This window comes from Tinamus guttatus, unplaced genomic scaffold (genome assembly GCF_059628265.1).
Source record: "Tinamus guttatus ecotype Peru unplaced genomic scaffold, ASM5962826v1 Tinamus_guttatus_pri_ptg000115l, whole genome shotgun sequence".
Lineage (NCBI taxonomy): Eukaryota > Metazoa > Chordata > Aves > Tinamiformes > Tinamidae > Tinamus > Tinamus guttatus.
This window is the reverse complement of record NW_028288649.1, coordinates 5,144,137-5,166,236: the sequence shown is the minus strand read 5'-3', so window position 1 is coordinate 5,166,236 and position 22,100 is coordinate 5,144,137. Positions and strand designations below refer to the sequence as shown.

The window sequence follows — 22,100 nt, the reverse complement described above, 5'->3', positions numbered from 1 at the left end:
CTGCTCAGAGAGGTTGTGGAGTCTTCATCTCTGGAGATCTTCAAAACCCCCTTGGATGCAGTCCTGTGCCACGTGCTCTAGAGGTCCCTTCCAACCTAAAGCATTCTATGATTCTAAATATAAACCACGTAAACAGGAGGAGATTCCTTTTTTTTTTTTTTTTTGGCCAGTTTTCATAGGTGAATTCAAGTCTAGAAATGTTTCAAATGATTTTATTTTCAAAACAGGTACCCAAATAGAACATCCCTTTTGGTATGTACTACAATGAGGAGATATCAACCTAAACTGACACCTTCATTTCATTTTATTCAGGGAATGGAGTGCCAGCAAAGATCCATGTGTTTGCTCTGCAGAGCCTTCCTGTGAACTCCTGTCCCTCACTGAGGAGTACTTACTCTTGCAAACAATCCCACACAAATCAGTGCTTCCTTTCCTTAGATGCCACATTAAACCACTGCGGCAGTAGCTGCTGTGATGGGATTTGCAATCTGTTAGTAGTGTGCATAAAAAGGATGGTCTGTATTTATGGAACAAATGATGAAAAACAAAAACAGACTGACATTTCCCCTAAGTAACCGCAGACCGCACAGCCAGCGTATTTAGACACTCTAAGGCAACAATGTTGGATCAGTGCATGAAACTACGGAAATCAAGTTCAAGGTACTGCTTTTTTCTTTTTGCAAGTAAAAATATTATGATGTAGGTTCTCTTTTTATTCTGTAGGAAGGAGCAATATTAAATGCCAATATTGCCACCAGCAGTATTACGTACTTCTCCATTCAATTAATCCCCTAAAATATGCAGAGTCTGGCTGGAGTGGAACACTTCCCTATATTTAAGAAAAATCTATCTGATAATACTTATATATATAAATATTAAAAATCCACATGTACATTTTTGCAGACTTGCAGTGTCAATAACTTTTCATAATTCACTACAAAAATGCAATTCCCCAATGCTACCCTATGCTCCAACTACTACAGGCTTATGGAAAATTTACAAATTATTTCCTAGAATTGGATATATTGCATATCCTGCAAGTTGTCTAGGACTCCAATCCTGTTTGAGCAGCAGTTAAAATTAAATATTTGTGTTTAATACTGATATCAAAATACAGATTTTAATAATTTACTCTTAGAAAGCATTTCTATTTATAGCCTCTTACAGAAAATAAACAATTCATCTGATTATCAGATAAGTTCTCAGCTTTTCCAGTTCCAAGGTATGCAGAGGTCTCCATCCTGCAGCACGGAGTAGAAATGGGAAATGCAAAGGTGCATGCCTTGCAGGTAAGGCAACGATTCTTGCAGCAGTCGCTTACAACAATCTATCATCTGTGCACTGGAAACACTGGGTTCCTTATACAGGCGATCCAAAGAAAATTTCTCCGTGGAAGTACTGATTAGCTCCTTCTCTGTAAGCATCATCCTAGGAAATGAAGATGACACATGGCAAAAAAATTAGGACATACTCTCTTTAAAAATATATTATATAGATATCCAACAATGGGTGTCAGGTACAGTCAACTGATGTGTATTAATAACTTAACTACAGGAAGTACAGAAAATCCTGTAATCACAACTTACAGGTTTTCTTCTTCTCTATTCAGCCCATACAAAAAGCAGTTAGACAGACCACATAGCAAATTTGAGCTTCTAAGAGCATTAAGAGTAACTGAAACTGAGGAACATCAGATGCAGAGATGGTTCAGCTTGAGCAAGACACACTAGCTCAGGCATCATGCCACCTCATAGCTGCATTTCTTCTGGAGCCAGCTGGGCAGTAGAAACTCAGACTGTTCTCCTCTACTCGGAGCCCCTGTAACAGCCACTGCTGTGAGCTGTGCTGCTTACTCAAAGTATGTAAGAATTAACCGGGTACACTGGAGGGGGAGAGCAATCGGAAGTACTAAGCGGGTTCTGTTCATGCAAACTTTAAATGGCAAGGAACTTTAAACTTCAGTAAAAAGACAAGGGGAAATATGACATATCTATGAAGAGAAAAAAAAAAAAAAAAAAAAAAAGCACAGGTGATAAATACAGAGGCCTCTAATTCCAACAGCACAAGAGCAAGAGAATGCCATCAGGCTGTAGGTCTACAAAACAAGAGCAGCTCTTTCCTCCTTGCCATATATGTGTTACACTTCAACTACTCAATTTTCTGCCACAGGATATTTTAGAGCCACAAAATGTCAATTCACTCAAAATGTAATTAGGAAAAAAAAAAGCTCTACTGCATGCTCTTCATGTGAGATGATAGTCTGGCTTCAAGGCACTATAGATGGTTAAAAACTGGCAAGGAATGCAGAGTTTTTTTTAAAAAATGCCCCATTCATTCAAGACATGCCCCATGTCTTTCCCTAAGCAAGCAAATGATAGGGTTTAGACAGACTTTTTGTCTCGCACAGTATGGCTATTCAGCTATCCTTAAATATTTTATACAAAGCACCAATTATCCAACACACAAAGGTGAGATATCGAGCTTAGTACTTTAGAGGATGATGAGAGCATCACAACTCTTCCACTGCTAATTTCATGACGATACCAAAAGAAAGGTATTCTACAGAATGCAATCCTAGTATGGGATATAACTGTTGAATAACAACTTATCTTCAAAGCTGGGTATAGTTTCAAACACACAGAGGTTATGGGAAAACCCCAGCAATCCTCCATGTCCTATCAAAATCTGTTTCTCTGATCAAGTTTCCCAAGCAACAAGATCTAAAACCATGAAGTCTTCAGTAAACTTCATGTCCTCAATTGCCCTCCACCAAGTCTGTATACCATACACAAGTTCATGACAAAATGTGCCACTTCGACAATTCAATAAAAGCTATTTAAAAAAAACCAAAACAACCTTTCACTAACAATCTCTAAAGGACAACTCCTCGTTACCCATGACAATGTTTTACGTAAAAAATTAATAAATGAATAAATTAAAAAATCACAGCATCTCTACTTCATGCTCTCGAGCCTCAAAAACCCATACATTGCACAAGCTTGCAAACAAGAACTCATAATTCTACTGCACGGGGAAAGGTAATTTTATAAAAAGAAGCCCTGAAAGAGCTAGAATACATTCTCCAAACTTCTTTTATTATTACAAATAAAAATATGACATACACAAAGAAGATTTACATGAAATAAGCGTATCAAGTTACACGAACTACTTACTCTTCCTTTCTTTTCAGATTCTCTCTTGCTTCTTGTGCTTTGGCAATAATAAACCATTGAAGAGTGGCTGGATCACAAGCTGTTGGGATCATGAAGTGTCCTAATTCATGCAAGCTTGGTGCATATCTATCACTGTAACGAAACATGGTGGAAGTTAAAACCAAAATAACATTTTTGCACCACAATATTTACATGAATTACTTTCAGAACGAAATCTGAAGATAGAGGTAAGAACATCAATTGATCATATCAGAATAATTCATATAAAGATCAAAGTTGGTTCAGGAGAATACAGAAGCATCTCACATCGTTCAGGTTTTTCTAACATTTCAAAAACAACTCTGCCAACATAACTCAAAAATATATACACCACTGACACAGTTGACAGTTGAGGCTACTGCACAAAACCTTTGATTTATCCCAGTCCTGTATTATAAGACAAAGAATTTTGACAAGCTAACTTCACTCAAATATGCATGATTCCCTTCAACCTGACCTCTTCCAAACCCATGAAAAGTCACTTACCACTGTTAGAAACAAGGAGTTCCAGATATATTAAAGTTTATTGTTAAGACTAGTATTTTTTTATTAGTGAAACCAATAACTAATGTAACAAAAAACAAAAACAAAATACCAAACAAACACTTTCCTGAAAATACATACCTTTCTAGAATCATCTGCAAGCCTCGCAGACTGCGAGGATGAAAAGGTAGCCTGCTGTCAAGCAGTTTATTATAGAAGGAGTCCAAGTTGTCAAAGTGCTCTTCCAGTGTCAACAGGGGTTGCAGCTCTTCAATATAGATTACTTGTATGCCTCCCAGAAGGTGGCTTATTTGATCCTCCAAGAACAGCATCCTTTTTTGAAGTTTATAGTAATTTGGCAATCTCTCAAAGACCTGTGCACATACACAAAAACACTTCCTATGTTACACAGCATTTAACTTAAAATTAGGAGAAGGGGGGAAAAATAAATCACAAGGCATTTCAAAGGAAGAGATTCTCAGCAGTGCAAACAGAGAACCCAAGACAAAAAAAAAGTCCAAATATTTCCCCCAAAGGGCAACCCTTTGGGGCATGATATAACAGAATGAGCTTATAAGCATTTTTAATATTTATACTACAAAGAAACTGAAAGGTCATAACAAGATTGACAGATGTCCTTTATATCTGTGTATATACATATATATATATAATATATAGAAATTAACAGTTCCAGATTCAAATGTATGTATTTTTGTACATATACAAAAATATTCTTGCTTGAACAAGTCAAATGATTCAAAAGAATTATTCACATCATTCACTTGAACTCTTACTTTGGTCCAGTGATGATGAACATCCATGGTCCCCAGCATTACGTGGCCTGCAGCACTCATTCCTGAACGGTCTGTAAATATCAAGGTATGTCCTAAAGAATAAATAAAGATCTTTAGCAATTTTGGTTATTGTAATTATTCCTGCTTATTTACGATTTAACCATGCTACTAATATGTCACAAGCAAAGTATTTTGCAGCATAAACAAAAATGTGTGTTTTCATTATTCTCAACATTTGAAGAAATGATTCTTGAAAACTCCTGTTCAAGGATTCTTTCATACAAACCTTAATAAGGATTTGCCTTCTCCCTGTTCAAATTTGATAGATTTTTAGGTATTTGTCCAATATATTATTAAAGATTTTCAAAGATAGAGACCCGCTTCTCTAGTGCTTTATATCCTTAGTACACTTAGGTAAAAAAACTAATCTGAAATTAAATTTAAACGTATTGCTTATTGTCCTAACCTTTCTGCCTTTTGACAAAGTATTAAAAGAACCCTGAAAGCCACTCAAAGCTGAGCATCTGAAGAAAGGCATAAATGTGAGGTTACAGTTAAAGTAAACAGCTATTGCCACAGGCACTAAAGAAAAATAATCATGATTACAGATTTTTTTTTTTGTGATGACACAAACCTTCAGTATAAGTATTTTATGGAACATACATGGCAACAGAATACAACACCACCATTTTAAGAGTATCAAGAGCACTCACGAAAAAGCAATACAGCACCCTCATCACCAAAGATTCATATGCGTCTTGGAATCAACACTATACTAGGATATGTGAGTACAAATCAGGATATACCTTTCACATTTTTTAATGCTTCAGGTCTTTGTTGGACTAAGCGACCTAGACTGTGTAGCTGGCTACAGCGATGAGCGACACCCCAGCTTCTCTGCCACCTAAGTAAAAACACAATTGAGAGTCCTTCAGTCTCAACATTATATGAACAAGATTACGGGAGTTGAGATATAGCCGAGAGCCTTAAAACACAATCGCTCACACAAAATAACACTCCTTGAACAGGAATAAAAGCAATAGACTCTACTGAAAAGTTGTCCATGCCATATACTGTTTGTAGTTCTATATACTATTTGCAGTACTATATCCTATTTGCCAACAACAATACGTCCTAAAAACAGATAAATGCGTAAATAAAGTAAATGCATCTAAGAAAAGTAAACACAAAAGTTACTAGATGGTATAGACATTAAGAAGCAAATTTCTTCCCTACCAAGAAGGAGGAGGGTAAGTAAACAGCAATATGCAACCCAGTATTTGATTGAGTCATGCAGCATGCAGCATGTTTGCACATTGTGTAATGTTTGCCTACAGGAGCAAATACTGTATACAAGGATACAACAAAGTTGATTTTTTTTTATTTTTTAGAAATAAAAAAAAATTGGTGATTTTAAATATACATCGTTTTGATATTTCTTTCATCACAAACAAAACAGATGAACTAATAATTAAATTTCAAAGACCGTCTAAATTGGAAAGTTGTCCCAATATATAAAAAAACCTCAGGTTGATTTAAAACAAACTCAGAGTTGGAAATTATCATTTCTCTTGTTTACAGAAAACTGTAACTGGCAAAAGCCATCTTTGGGATAGAGAGTATGGCACTATGCAATGACACTTACAAGACAACTCAGCCTATTATACTGAAGTCATTTTAATACCAATTTATTATTACCTAGCAATACCACTATGGCTTTCACTAGAATAGACTGGAGCAAAAAAATATATTTTTCAGATCAGTCCTCTCTTCTGCTGTCATAAACTTAGGCACAGAACAAAGTCAATGAGCCCACTCTATTGTTCAAACTTCTGCAAAAACTGGCATTAGACTACATGATCACAAAAAAAAAAAAAAAAACATGAATAAAACCAAGTCCATGCATTTTAAATTTCTGGGATAGTGTTCAGTATTAAAACGAAAACATTCACTTCAACACAGTTACAGAGAACTAGAAATTGCGTTCAGAAAGACTGACTTCAATCTGAGGAAGCTAAGGCCCTCTATACAGAGAAAGGAAAAAAGTCTTGGCTTCAGAAGCTCCAATTCCCTCTGGAGAATCTTATTCTCTCCTGGTTAAAAGAACTTAACAGACTAGCCTTTCATATGGTCCCAAGGTTTGTTCTCCGATTGCTTAACAGACTTTAGAATATTCTTTCTTTAACTTTGTCTCTTCAAATAAGGACGATGAAGTATTTTCTGAAAAATATTCTGAAGAAAAAAAGAGAGGACAAACTGTACTCTGTCCTTTAAAGCAAACGAATCTTCTCTTCTAGAATGTGGCAAAAAAAAATGCAAGAGAAGAGCATTTCTATTAAGACTTCACAGGATGTCAGTAAATACGTGCAAAGTTGCATTTCACGGCTAACCTAGTTATTTTAATAGACATGCATTTGAACTTGGGAAAAGCAATCTCATCCAGCAAAATACCCAAATGAAAGCAAATGCCCAGGTCCTATTTGCTTATGCGCTTGCCTCAATTTGAGCTTGTATTATTAGTCTTGTCTCAAAAACGCTACATAATTTTGAGTAGATTTTACCTGGAAAACTTTGTCCCCATGGACATCTGGAAAGCCTCATTCAGTGCAACAACACTTTAATACATATGACATAGAGCTATTTTGCTGGAATAAGCTTTCTGACCTAATGACACTATATAACGCTTCCTTGATTTGACAAATTTTTAATGCAAGTTCATCTGATTAAATTTATTACCTGATATCAGACAGCTGGAGTTGATGAGAAAGTTCAAATTTCAAGCGTTCTAATTCTTCTCTAAGAGGTAAACTCTTCTTCAGCTTTTTTACTGCATTTGCTTCATTATCATCTAACCAGGATCTTAGGAAAAAACAAAGTAGGGCATGCCATATTATCTGTCATGCAAACAATACAACTAACTAAACTCCTTATGTGAACTGGAAATAAAACATTAATGTTATATGATAAGGGTAAGTTTTAAAAGCAGAGGACAGAAATTGCTAATATTGCTAAATACTTTCCCTCGAGATATCTATATAGGAAAATCTTGCTCTTAATCTGATGGGGAACTAAGCAATCAAGTTAACAGGAATACTTTGACAGTGTTAAAACCCTAAGATTTTTCTGAGGGGTGTGAAAAGTACAGAGAAGTAAATCAGTGCAATTTAAGGGAGAGCCTCAGAGCATAGTGCTTTAATGACAACTGGGGTACTACACACACTTCTGTCTTAAAAGATAATAATAATAAACAAGGTGATCCTAACAGACCATCAAATAAGGGAGAAAATACTGAAGCGCCAACTTGGGCGACTCTTGCAGTGCTGGGATGAATGTAGATGCATGGGTCAAAATTTTACAGTTCTTCTGTTACACAAATCAGGGAACTGTAGTCACAACCAGGGAAGCAGGATTCGTGGAGCACATCCAAGACTTCCACCAACTGAATTGTTATGTTCCTAGAAGGATATTACTCTAAGTCATTTAGCACTTCACTCAAGCATAACCTTGGAAGATAAATTTCACTTTATTTTTGTTTAAAAAAAAAAAAAAAAAACAGTTCTTCCACTATACTCTAAAGGAAGGGGAAAAAAACCCCTCAAACTCAAAAATAAGGAGACAAGTTCAAAACCAAACTGTCAAGTACTAAAAGCAAACTCAGTACGATTTTTCTAATAGGTTAAATATGTTTTACAGTACCATGTAATGCACTTTTATTTACGAGATGCTAGATAAGATAATGGGTAACTTTTGCTCCAAAGATATTATCACTTCAATTCCATAATTTAAGCTAATACAATCCTCATTATTATAAATACAATCCTCATTATTATAAAAAAGGGGCTTGGAGACAGTATTTTTATCTTGCAAAATTAGCAGATAAAAGCAGTTTATAAATAACAGACTTCTAAATCACCACAAGCTTCATTAAATGGAAGTTTATTTAAATAATTGCCTCGATCTAAACATTCAGGTTGCCTTTTTCTGTGTGTGTGTGTGTGTGTGTGCGAGGAGATTGTGATAATAAATACTAATGATAAAGACGATCGGCTTTAATGTTGTGTTACCCAAGTCCTGTAGGATGCAAGGAACTATTTATAGGAAGTAAAATGTCCTGCTTCCTTCTAGATTGTCAGTAATATTCCACAAAGCTGAAAAATTAGATCACCCAAACATGAATGCTGGGCAAAGAGACACGAATGCCTTGGCCTAGCTGGCACTAACCTATCCCAAGAGATCATCTGAACTCTTTTTCATTCTACAAGTAGAAATATGAGGAAATTACATACTGGATGATAATATTCTATATGGTTTAGAAAGACTACTGATCATCTTCAAAAAGAAATAAAAAACCCACACCAACAGGCTCAAAGTAGTATTCAATATGACAGATTTATTCTATGTGATACACATATATATAAAAATTAAATAAAAATATACATACATTAAAGTTGTTTCTACTCTCCGGGCTTGTTCTATTTCTTCCTCAGGATCTTTGAATCCAGTAAATGAATAATAAGTCTTATCCCATTTGATAGGTCTGTTCAGCACAGCTTTTGCTTCCTTGCGGGGCTGAGAGTTCACATGCAAACTCTGAACATGCTCCGTTGATAAACTGCAGGAGTTGAGAATAGCTAATACTGTGCTCAGTAGGTCCCTGGTACGTAATGTAAAACTGACTGCTCGAAAACCTAAAAAAATACAAGTCCCACAAAAATTAGCATTATTTGATTAAAAGTATTTTTAAATGCATTCACACTTCTCATCTTACAAGAGGCCAAAAAGGTGTGCATAGGTATTGATGTGGAAATTAAGACGAAACTTATTTTAATACTCACTGCAAAATTCTAAAATTCTAAGCATATCTTAGCCTTTAAAATTGTATAGGTCCAAAAATATTAAAAGGGAGCTCTTCCAGCTATCTTAATCATTGGACAAGTTGGAAGCTTAGCTACAGTTGAAGCAAAAGCAGAAAAAGATTATTTTGATTTATCATTGGCAGTTTTGTTCAACAGCTCTATACACAATTAATATTATATCATCAATTCGGATATGATTCACTACAGCAATGCGGTACGGTAACAACTCTTAAACTCCAAACTAAAGCTTCAAAAACACTTAACGGTAACACACTAAAGCTCAGTAGTTAAGTGAGTGGACTAGCTTCCCCATTATAAAGCAAGACAGTTTCACAGACAAAAGCAGAACAAGGCTGTCAGTTCAAGTTTTATTTTAAATAAAAGTGGACAACCCACTAGTATTTTATTGGGCAAAAAACAAGTGTTCTAGTAGTAGGATCCATCAAAATTTGCTCCAGGTTTTGGACCAGCAGGATACAGAACACAATGAAAATGCATGTGACGGATAAGACAAACTAGTTCATTTAGAGAAAATTTGTGAAATAAAATTAATCAAAACAAGTATTCCAAACCTGCCAATATTTTCTACAGTCTCAAAGCTAAACAATGTATGGTAAATTAAAGCCTGCATATGTTATAAAATATCCACTTTCAGAATTCCACTGATTCCAGAGCATTATAGATCACGGAGTAATACCAATTCTACAGCACTGATGCTGATTACGCACTGTCTGCAATAAGTAACTTTTGCTCCAGTTAGACAAGAACAATGATATTAAAAGCATTAAAATAATTTCCTTTAACCTATGCTTTTTTATTTCACCATACTGTAACTTGGTCTAAATGTTACCATAAAGTCTCATTCTTGCAATATTTTATTTAAATCTTAAGATGTCTAATTACTTTGGATGGTCTTAGCTGTGTGGTATAATGCGTATTTTCATGGTTTGACAGGATTTTACTTAAGTGAGTAGGTAGTGTGACTGTGTAAAGAAATAGCTTTTTAAAAAGAATTTTAACACAGAAAGTTACGTTTTACAAGAGATAAAAGCACCTGAAGCACTGAAGGATTCCTGAGCATTACAGGAGTTCGGTTCACTTTCTCTTACATAAAAAGTAAGACGAGTTGGCTTAAAAGAGCGAAATCCTGGTTTCTGCAGATTTTCCAAGTAGCCATTTAACCTCTTCAGAGAATTTTCATTTACCTCCTATTACAAAAAAAAAAAAAAGAGAGAAAACAAACATTAAAAATTTGAATAAATCTTACCTTTAGAATCTAATATGCAGGTTTAACATGTACAAACTTCCAACTATTCTAAATAAACAGTCATATAGTTCATGTTCTCAATAAAACTGAATAATTATCTTGTCTGAATAAATTGTAATGATGATATTGGTGCATTCCAACAACATATTCCAGAGACATCATTTTCAAGGCTTTCAAACTTACAAAAAAACAGCATTATCAAATATAATACATACTTCAAAGTGGTAAAGAAAATAATACATATTATATCAGACTAGAAGGACTCATTTACCAAACCAAAACAAAAAACCCAAACATGTCACTGAAAGATTTTTACCCTCTCCTTGGGATGCTGGCCAAAGAAATCTGGATGCACAGCAAAATAGAAAGGTCTAAGAGCATTGACGGCATCAGCTCCTGACAAAGATCTTGACTGAAGAATGCATTGTGATAATATTTTCTCCAGGCATAACCTAACAAAACCAAGCAACATACATGTGAATGGAGTAAACACTCTGATCTTAAAGCATCATCATTTAAAAGTAGTATTTTAAGTTGGAGTGCTAGATTTTTTTCCCTTGGAACTCCATGCAAAACTAACAACTTTCAGAAGTGGTGGATGCTAGCTAATGGCCAATGTACAACATTTAGATAAGTACAACAACATTTTCCTCTGCCTTCTCAATGTATGAGCAAATGGAAATTCCCTAGTCAAGTAGCTCTTTTAGAAATACAAAGATTGGTTTTGGTGGTAGATTTTTGTAGCAATTCTCAAAGATGCTCCTGAAAGCCAAAGCTTACATACTTTCAGCCCTCCAAATAAAAAAGCACACTGCCAATATTTCCTCAAATTCTGTCAAAAGAGCATTACTTTTTACCCAGGAATAATAGCAGTATTTCAATCAGAGGCAGTCCTACTTCTGTTTTTGAAGTTCACATACTCATGCTAAACAAATTCAAATTTTCAAGCACATGTTTTTACAGAAGACTATCAAGTAAAAAAACCATTCTTCCTCCCCTCCCCCCCTTTACCTTAATTGAAAGGGAGGAAAATAAGGACAAAGGGAATTTCAAGGGTAGGAAAAGATCATTTAAAGTAAGAGCAGAAGGAAAGGTTATGTGGAAGTAATTCTAGAAAGTTAAGAAAGTACAAAAGATTGAATAGCTCAAATACGTATAAATTAGACAAGAGTTTAAAGAGCACTTTTGAGTAAGGGAAGACTGAAATGGTAGGAATAACAAGCTCTGGAGTAAAGACCATGAAGATTTCCTCCTAGGCCTCAAAGCCAATATTCAGGTTAGCATCCTAATTACCGAAAGATTTTATTTAGATATCAAGTATATGGTACAACTGATAAATATTTAATAATAGCTTTTGCCTTTTAACTGATCTCACAGATGATGAAATTCATCTGGTCAATTATTTTCTCTCTGATTAGTTTGCAATTCAAAGGAGCATGGCTTCTCCTCACATCACCAAGGAAGCCCCAAACAGGAAAGTGTATAAGCAGGCAAAAGGCAAAACTGCTTCCCATTCACATAAAAGGAACAGTTACATTAAGTACTAGTAAGAAAGACATTTACAAAGAGTTAGTCATTCTGCATCACAGATCAACTAATCATCCCAAGCACAGAAATATGCACAATCATTTTCTGCCAACTTTCATTTAAGAACAAACAAACAAACAAGAAAAAAAAAAAAATTAGTCCTTGGACAATAAGCAGTATTTTTTGTATTATCAAATGGTAAATGCCAACACTTGAGCTGTCAAGAGGATGTGATGATCCTTTACTTTTTTTTTTTTTTTTAAATCGACTTTTCTAGCCCTTCGATTGGAAATGTGAAAATGGGTAGAGGTAACTGTTTCTCTCCATAAGAGGCAAGCAAATTATTTAAGGGGTCTTTAAAGCCAGCTTGATGGTAACAGGAAAGATTTTAGTAGAAATGTGGGAAGAAAGATCTATAATTTAAGATGACTGATGGAATTTCCAGCTGTTATGACCCAAGACAATTTTCAGAAGTGTTCATTAAACAGAAGGAGAAAAAAAAAAAATCTTTGGCAATTGCCTCCGCCTTTTTGCTAGCTGCATCCAAAAGAGTCCAGGACTATCCAGCATTCTCGCTCATGATCCTAATCCGAAGAGCAATAGATGGAGTACCAAACCAACATTATGTTTTTGTGAAGAGTAAAACCACTGAATAAGAACACACTAGAAGAGCACTCAGTGACAGAGGAGAACACACACACACAAAATCACACCTGTCCTGATGAGAAAAGCAGCAAATCAGTCTAGATAAAAATCCAGTCAGTCCTATGTGTTACTATTTTAGATCGAGAAGAACTAAAAAGTCCTTGTTTTCCTGAGAAGGAAAAAAATAAAAAAAAAAAAAAGAGAAAAATATAGAAGCTCTCCTCATATTTTTCTTCTGCAGCAACTGTATGGAAGCAGTAGCAAAGAAAAAAATATTTCCAGAAAACAAAAAACCAGTCACCTACTTGATTGTGGCTTTGATTAACAGCCATGCAAGAAAACCACATTCTACATCCTTGTAGGAACCTCCTTCTACATCTAGTAACGGTCTCAGTTCTCTTCTTGCCTTGTTTACACCATTTCCCATATACACAGTCTGATTATTCTGCAAGCTGTTTCCAGTGGTTTGGAACGAAGATTCCAGCATACCTGTAAACTATTAATCTCTTCCCTGTAAACTATTAATCACTTCCATCTGGTATCTTTCAAGACAAATGGACAAGTATGGATAGCTTCAGTTCCCTTGCTTTGTATCTAAACAACGCTGTAGGCATGGCAGTAGGAAGGCTCAGGATTGCAGCCAAAAATCTATTTTGAACTTGCTTTAAAGAGAAATGCGCAAAGGCCAAAATTAGTCTGTGTGACAGAAGGAAGAATTCATTCAGTGAAGGTGAAAGACAGAACTTGGAGGCATCCTTCAAGGGACGTGACAAAAATAAATGGATTAAAATGATCTAGGAAGGAGAAAAATTCATGGAAAATGCTTGTGGCTTCTCTGACAAGGAGCAGTAGATTGTTTTAGGAGTCTTACTCAGATTGGAAGAGAAAGGAAAGGATTCGTGTCAAAATCAAGGTCATAACCACTTTGAAGAGAGCTGTCCCCACTTTATGAAACACAATCGCTACTTGAACACATTATGCAATTGTAATCTAGTAGAGATTTCATTTATTGATTCCCTTTGTTTTTTTTTTTCCCCACAACTGTCTGATGTTTAACATTTTTGCTTATATCTTTGACACTGAAAAGCTGTGTGAAAATTAAGCTCATTATTACAGATATATAACTCTCCTTTTGAAACACTGAATTTTAATAACTCAGTAATACAGTAATGTATCAGATATCATATTCAGCTTTAAAATACCGCTTTCTCATAATTAAGCCATTTAAAAACCTTAGTTCTGCTTAGAGCCCTTTTGATATCTCACTGGAGCACAAGCATAGATGGCTTGGGAGGATTTCAGCTGTGGATACTATCTTGAAAACTTCATTTCAAGATATAGATAGGTATAGATATGGAAGGTATAGATGAAAAAGCCCAAAGAAATAAACATTAAACAACAACAACAGAAACCCCACACAATCAGTTTCACATGTATTTAAGTCACAAGCAAAGACTATTTTTATGTATGTTAAAAGTAAGTTAAGTCAACGACATGTCCTACCTTTTCCCGGCTCTCAAACAGCAAAACATTTCAGCAACTCAGCACTCAAGCCAACTTCAGCCATCCACCAAATTCACTTAAAAACAAACAAACAGAAAAACTTTAGTAATGGCCACAAGTATTTTTCCCTTGATAGATTGAATCACACTAATAATTAAAAAATGAGAAATTATACAAAAAGTCTGTTTTAAGAGCGTTTTCAGTCTTCTCTACAGCTTCTCTTGCAAATATTAAGTTCCTATCATACTATGGCTTGAAAATGAACATTTAGAGATGTTTCATTTTAGAAATGTTTCATTTTAGAAAAACAAAACAAAACAAAACAAAAACTTAAAAATACCTTCATTGAAAATCTCTCCCACTCTTACTGATGCTTAGATTGTCTTAATTTTTTGTCGAAGACAAAAAAAAAAAATCTTCTTCTAGTACTAACATATAACATATACCAGTTAGTGTAATGCTATGCTATTTTTCACTTCTCTGACTTCAACATTTCCAAACAAATAATAGTATTTTTAAATTTACATACCAGCTATTTTTATGGGAGTACAATATAGAGTAACAAGGGAATGCAATAAAGCCTGAAAATCTTTGTTAAAAATTTACTGTGATTCAGAAAAACAAACCAGATTTTTAACCAGAGAGCGCAGCTACTTTTGCACTATGCAACTGTAATCTACTGTTTTGAAAAGGGAGATAAACCACCAAGTGCATCAGACACGTACTTAATTGTTATTGATTTGAACGGAATTTCCCTATCCTCAGTGTTTTCTGTTTTCAGTCCACTTTTCTAACTTTTCTTTCAACTTCTCAAAATAGAGTGAACCAAGTTTCTTCCACTGAAGCACCTCAGGTGAGCCATTAGTAAAGAAATACCATTCCTGTTGCACTGTAGCATCAGAGTTATTATGGCTATTTTGCAAAACACATGCAATTTTAAAAGTGCATCTTAGTAACACCATCATGCTGATTTAAGAATAGAAACTAATTATCATATAATTCATTGAAGGAAAGTAAAATAGGTTGAGAAAAAACATGCAGAGCTAAACCACCCCCAAAATAGCTCACAATTTTTATCTGTTTTTCAACCAGGTGATGATAACTATCTTATTTTTAGAGTCTCTAACAAACTGTCTTAAAAAATAAACTAAGTTAAGTTCATTAATAAACTTTCTGGCAATAAATAAATAAGGTTTTTCTCTTGATTTGTAATTTCAGTTTCAAGGATTAGGATAGAGGATGGGAAGAAACAAGAATCTCACTGATCTCTGATGCCACTTTATACAACCAGACAAAAGCATCGTTGTTTCTTGATTCAAACATTTGATTGATGGTTTATAAGTTACTACGTTTCTTAAATACAGTCCCATGCTTTTGAATAAAGTTAACCTACATCCCACCTCACAGATATTCCTACTAAATAAACTTAAATATAAACTATACTGTAGTCCATGGGCCTAGTCACTAGTATTTTAACAATTTAGAATATATTTTAAGTACAGAGAGTATAGTGATAAAATTGACTTGAACATCCACCGGGGATAAGACTTTTTTGACTTTTTTTTCTTTTCCCCTGGCTTATTTAGCTCAGTTGTACAACCCTGGGCCGTTCCGCAGGCCGCCTGCCCCGGCTCGTACATCCGCACGGTTAACGCAGACCTCGAGCAAGGCTGAGCGGGGGGTCACGGCCCAGGTTGGCAGGGGACTCTGCTAGCTGCGAGCCTCGGCAACGTGAAAACGCCACGTTTTGCACCAAAAAGGGCCTGCCTGCTGTGCGGAGAAGCGTCCTGGTCAACCAGTGACACAGGGAACACCATCCCTTCCCTAAGGGACTCGAAAAACATTTTATGGGAAAAATTATTCAGGGGGGTTCTTGACCGATGCCCGTTCCCTTAAACGGTAGCAAAGCAGCTCCCATGGGTGTGAGACAGCGAAGAGCATCCCCACAAACACCCTAGCAACAGATTAAGTCTGCGGAGGAGTGGGAGGTCGCGCCACTCTGAAGTGACGTGACGAGCTTCTCGCTCCCGGGGCCACGCCAAGTGGCGACAAAGGCGCGAAAACGTGACAAAAATAGTAAATAAATAAATAAATAAATGCAGGGGGCCCTCCGGGCGCCGCTGCGCAACCGCCTCGCGGCGGCCCCGCCGCGGCCCGCGGCGCCGCGCGCCCCTCCCCCGCCCGCTGCGCCGCCACCTGTCGGTGCCGCCGCCCCCGAGGGGCCGGGGCCGAGCCCGGCGCGTCCGCGATCAGCGCCGGCTCCGCGACCACCGCCGCCCGCACCGGGGGGCGCGGGGCGTCCCTGTGCGTGTGTCCGTGCGCCCGCGCACGTAGCGCGGCACGCGGAGCCCTCACCGAGCTGCTCGAGCCCGCCCGGCCGCACTTTACCCCGCAGCGGGGGGCCGGCCGCACTTTACCCCGCCGCCGAGCAGCCCCGCCCGTGCCCGGCGGGGGCTTCGCCTCGCGCCTTCCTCCGGCAGCCGACGCTGGCGCTTCGCAACGGCCGTAACCGCCTCCCCCCGCCCCGCGCGGCCGAGAAGGAGGGGGCGGCGGCGGCGCTACCCGCCCCCCGGCCTCCCACCGCTCGCGGGACGGGAGGGCCCGGCCCCGCTCACCGCCCGCCGGGGCTCGGCCCCCCGCCCGGCGCTCCCGCCCCCGCCGGCGGCCCCGGAGGGGCGGGAAGGAGGCGGGAGAGGGAATTCCCGCCGGGGGGCGGGGCCGCCCCGCCCCGCGCTCCCCGAGGGGAGGGGCTGCGCTGCCCCTGCTGCGCACGCGCAGCTCGGCGCCCCTCCCCCCGCCCGCCCCCGGGGCCGCCATGAGGGGAGGGGAAAAGGGACTGCCGAGGAAAGGGGGCACGAGGGGAGTTTCCACTCTTAATAGTAAAATATCTCTTTTTTATTTTATTTTTTATAACTCTGAGACATTGAAGGGAAAACCCTGAAATGAGAAATCTCTTCTCCAAGAGAAAGCAGTTATCAAAGCGCTCAAGCTTCCAACATTTCCTTCATTCCGCAGAAAGCAGATGACAAGGACACAAAAACCCCCCCAACACTTACAGTCAATTCAAAGCCAAAATAAAACCTTGTATTTTCCTGCAGTCACCAATGCTAGCTATATGAAATATGTGCATTTTTCTTTCCAGGCAGAGACAAGCAAGGATGTCCTCAGAGGGTGCTGCCCATCATGGATGGGTTTAAGAACAAGGGGAGATTAATTTAGGGATTGGAGTTATTTGCATACAATCTGTTAAATTCCCGGGCAGAAAAGGTTAAAAAAGGGACTGCCGAGGTTTAGAAGCTATCTGTAGTTCAGTGAAGTTTTAAATCAAGTTAACGCTCTCACAAACCCTTTGGGGATTTGCATAATTTTCATAATATGCAGCATGTTTCTTGCCTCCTGATAGAAGCTATCAGTTATGTAAGCAAATTGCCTGCATAATTATGCAGATGGGATAATAAATTTAATAGATTCAACAGAAAAGTTTGCCATTCATTTCACCTGAGATTTCTGTGAACTCTATGAGCAATAAAATAAATTAGGAGAGGTAATCAGCAGGTGACACTGTCAGATACCAGCTCCTTTGCATAAGGTACCTATTTTCAATGGGAGACAGAAGACAGCATTTTCCTCCCTGTTTTTCCAATTTTTTGGCTGAAATTCTAAACACTTACTGTTTATGAGCACTGCTGCAGTACTCTGTACAGAGAGAGTACACAGAGTGCAGCAAGAACAGTCCTCAAGCTCCTAAATATCCCAGGAGAAAGGCCTATAGGTCCATGGGTGATCTAGATATTCAAATAGTTTCTATAAAGTGGTGCAAAATCACTTCTGGGTAGAAAGCTTATTTCAGACCAGATGAAACTATAATCTGAAAAGAAGTTTGTATTTTGACTAGCTCTTGTCCCCAAACACAAGGAAACTTTAAAATAACACAATAAACTTGCTACGAGTGGCAACACAGCCAATTTCTGCTGTCTCTTTTTTCGACTCCATTTCTACATTTGCAGATGCTCAAAAACAGGTATCAGAGGGATGAGTTTCTTCAGTTCCATTACATGGCACAGAAACACTGGAGCCTATAGTGTCAATACTAATTTTTGAAATACCAATCATTTTACAAATAAGTTGTACAGAAGTGGATTAAGACCAAAAAAATAGACCTGGGATTTGAAACAAAACAAAACAAACCTAGAGAACATTGAAGGACAAAAATGTGAAATAAACATTGTTCTTACTGTGGTCGTATTTTACTAAGCCAGAGAACATACTATTAAGATATTGGTAATTAAAAGTTTACAATACTAGGGATATTTAGTTTGACTACTTCTCTGTTGTTGGGTAAACACTCTCACTAACAGCCACATGAGTTTGGCAGGGACCTGAGCACAGCATGTAGGACTAACTTTATGCTCCAGCCTGTAGTTAAAACTGGAAGCTGGCCATGTCCACAGCTGGAAGGTTTAGGCCAGTTTATTCATGAGAATTTGCTATGTTACGTGCTTTTGGTGAAAAAATGCATAATCTATCTGCTTTCACACCATTCTTAACCTCTCCATGTACTTTACCATAACCTAGATCCTCGTAGGATTTACTCCATGTCTACTTTGCCATTAGCGCTATCTTTGAACAGAATTAATATTAATTATAGGGATCTGGAGAAAATTAAATGATTTAATGACAATACCAATTCACAGATATTTTGGATGTTCCATACATACAAAGAATAAACAGCAACATTTATTAACACCTTAACAATTCCTTCAAAGTAATCTCTTTAATTGCTCTTTTACTACTTTACAATACACATATACTGTCAAGCCTCTAACTGCCACCTTCTCACCTTCATCTTCAATCTAGGTTAAAGAAAAAAAAACCAAGCTATCAATGCTTCATAATAAATTTCGATAATTCTTCCCAAACTACAATATTCTGTTTCAGTTTTAAATAACTGTGTGAAAACTGAACAAAGAGAAAGAGGGCAGTTTTTATATATCGTATCTAACAACACATTGAAGTAACTTTGCTTCGTCTAGCTAGACTTAGCTATTGGGTGCAGCACAGGAAAACTTCTGCACATTTCTTTTGTCCGTCTGCAAAGAGGAAGGTGTAAGTTTTATTTCTCTAAAAATAAAATCTTTCAAACGAGGTGTTTAATCTCAAATGCAGAAGCTTTTTCAGAAACTAAGGAACAGTAAGTTTTACCCTGGGAAAAACAGTAAGATAGACACTGTCTACTGAACGTTGGCGCTGCAAAACTTCATCATCTCTGTTGTACTGAACTTTACCCTCTGAATCATCTATTCATAAAATTTATTCCAAGCTTGTTTCCATTCTACACTTGAGCTCTGTTCACTTGTTATGGCCTGTTTAGCCCAGGACATTTCTGCTACTGAAATGGTAGAGAGGGTTCTCAAGCTTTCCCGAGTATTTGATAGATATCAAAATGCCCAGATTTGTAAGGTATTTCAAGCAGTTCCAGAAAGTAAAAATGCATCAAGCATAGGACTTGTTGTTGCCCAGACTGCCTACTTGTTTGTTGTGGTCATACAGAGACAGCATATACTGGTAGATGCAACTACTTACACCAGTAAAACCCCTTAGCAACAACGGGGGGAGCTTGCTTTGCTTGTTAATGTAAAACATGACTAGGACGGCATCAGATCGATAATTCGTCCAGACCCTGAGACGGGGACATTGTTGTCTTTTGAAGTCAGGGCACAGTCGCCTGCAACTCTCAGAGCCCAGCTGCAAGGAAAATCCTTTATTAGGGCTGAACGATCAGGTGGAGATGATACTCAGGAGATGGAGCCAGAACACTGCACAAATTGTACACAGCTCCAAGCTACTTGGAACGTGAACGTCTCACCTCTGACTGAAAAATAAAGCAATGCTTGGATTTTTTTTTTCAGGGCACGATCTATGTAAAATTCAAAACTACTTATAATAGATAAATAACGCTGTCTTCAGACATCCCAAGCTTTGAAGTTTTAAGGATTACTGACAATTTTGTCCTTCTGCCTCTCTAAAATACACTACTAGCCACATATGGTACTGCTTAGAGAAATTTGGGCTTTAGCTGTGGTTCAGATAGCTTCTGTTTAATTCCAAGGAAGATTAAGTTACAAAGGATCTTATAAAAACTAATTAGCAGATGTGACTCAGCTTCTCACTGTTGACTACCTTGCCATTTCTACTTTGTGGAATCCTTCCAAAACTGCCGCTGCAGCTAATGCTGGAGAGCATCAGTTTACATCCCTCAGCTGAAATGTCATTATTTCTTACTTAGTCTTTCAACTACTCAGGAAAAAAAGCAGCTGACTACTAGTGGACTTGACAAACCTTGCAAGCAGTACAGCCGTCTTCATGAATATCAAGTAGTGGAATCCAAAGCCTATTTGAACTACTGCTACCTGTTAAAGAGACATTTGGTGTTAAGGAGCTTTACTTTTAAAAGAAACGCTATCTATAAGCACTGGAGCTGTCATCTTTTTTTTTAGAAGGAAGAAGAGATCCCTGTGAAAGAACTATACTCGCAGAAAAGACAGAGGCTTTTCCTGTATCTGTTTTTATCTAGAGGAGATGGGACAGGAGGAAGGCAGTGATCTTAGTGGTCATCAGCTTCAAATTGACCCCTTCCTCTTCAGGAGCAAGTCCCACAAAGACTGGAGGAACAGTGGTATCAACTGAAGTTACAGGATCCAGTAGCTGCAGACCTGCTGGTCTTAACTGGAAGGTGAGCCTGAGAAAGGCATCAAGAGCTGTATCAAAGCAGCTTCCCTTTAAGATCCTTAGTGTTTGAAGAGTGGCAGTTTTGCATATCCTCCTAAGAGACTGAAATTATTTGGCATCAGTTGAATCTTATGAGCAAGGAGAGCAGGAACGCAGAAGAAAGTTCCCTGCATCCACGCGGTGGTCTCCAGCAGTGCAGCAACACGGTGCTACACACAAAAATGCTTGTTAGAACTGGGCCAGCTGGAACCGGATTAACGACAGAAACCTGAACGCTACAGTGGCAAAAACAAGCAAACAAAACCGCAAAATCCTCCAATCCCCCTGCCAACCATCTAGCACTAAGATCATGACAGCCTTCAGTTTCAGCGAGGCCACCCACAGTGATGCTGCTAGAACTGAGTGAAAAGGCCCGTCCTGCCACTAAGAAGGGAAGGATTTTTCAAGCATTGAGGGCTAAGGCCACCATCTTGTGGGTCACTACCACAGGAACAAATCCAAAGACTCATGGGCTTCCACGCCCAGAGAACAGAAATTCTCAGCACAAACAAACTCTGGTGAGAAACAGGTCCAAAAGAGCTCTGTCATCATCATGTTTGTGAAGGTTCGTACTGAAGATGTCAACTAGCATTAGAGAAGTGCAGAGCTTGTTGGGTAAATATCAACTTTGACTTTCCATGAGAGTTTTCTAACATGAAAAACCTACTCAGGGTGTGGCTCAGCAGATGAAGCACAACTTAAGAAATGACTGCCCGAAATATGATTGCATGTAGAAGAGAGGATTTCATGAAGAAGCAGGCAAAAAATAGGCTGCCGGAAGTTTCCATTGCATCCTGCAGCTGACCAAAACTAAATGATGGTAATGCCAGTTACAACACACAGATGCAAAGGTAGAAGCTATCTCTCCAGGAATACTTTGAAAGGGAAGAAAAACTTTTCCTTTTCAGTGGAAGGGGAGATATAAACTAAAACATGAAGCAGTACCTGAACTCTCATCAAGACACAGCTACTTCTTGCACTGTCACCTCTGTTATAGACTCTTGCAGTTCTGTGAAGGAAGGTATCCTGTTAGACATGCAAGTCA

The 22,100-nt window shown here is 38.1% G+C and overlaps 1 protein-coding gene across 1 annotated transcript; it reads right to left on the bottom strand.

The window, feature by feature from the left end:
- Positions 1-281: 281 nt before the first annotated feature.
- On the bottom strand, positions 282-14,387 carry TCAIM (T cell activation inhibitor, mitochondrial). The gene is made up of 10 exons (XM_010219270.2): positions 14,288-14,387; positions 10,929-11,064; positions 10,400-10,553; positions 8,931-9,177; positions 7,226-7,348; positions 5,296-5,393; positions 4,490-4,581; positions 3,837-4,069; positions 3,174-3,305; positions 282-1,428 (listed from the first exon to the last, which is right to left on the bottom strand). The coding sequence occupies exons 1-10, from the start codon at positions 14,314-14,316 to the stop codon at positions 1,203-1,205; spliced, it is 1,470 nt and encodes a 489-aa protein (XP_010217572.2). The 5' UTR covers positions 14,317-14,387; the 3' UTR covers positions 282-1,202.
- Between the last annotated feature and the right edge of the window lie 7,713 nt (positions 14,388-22,100).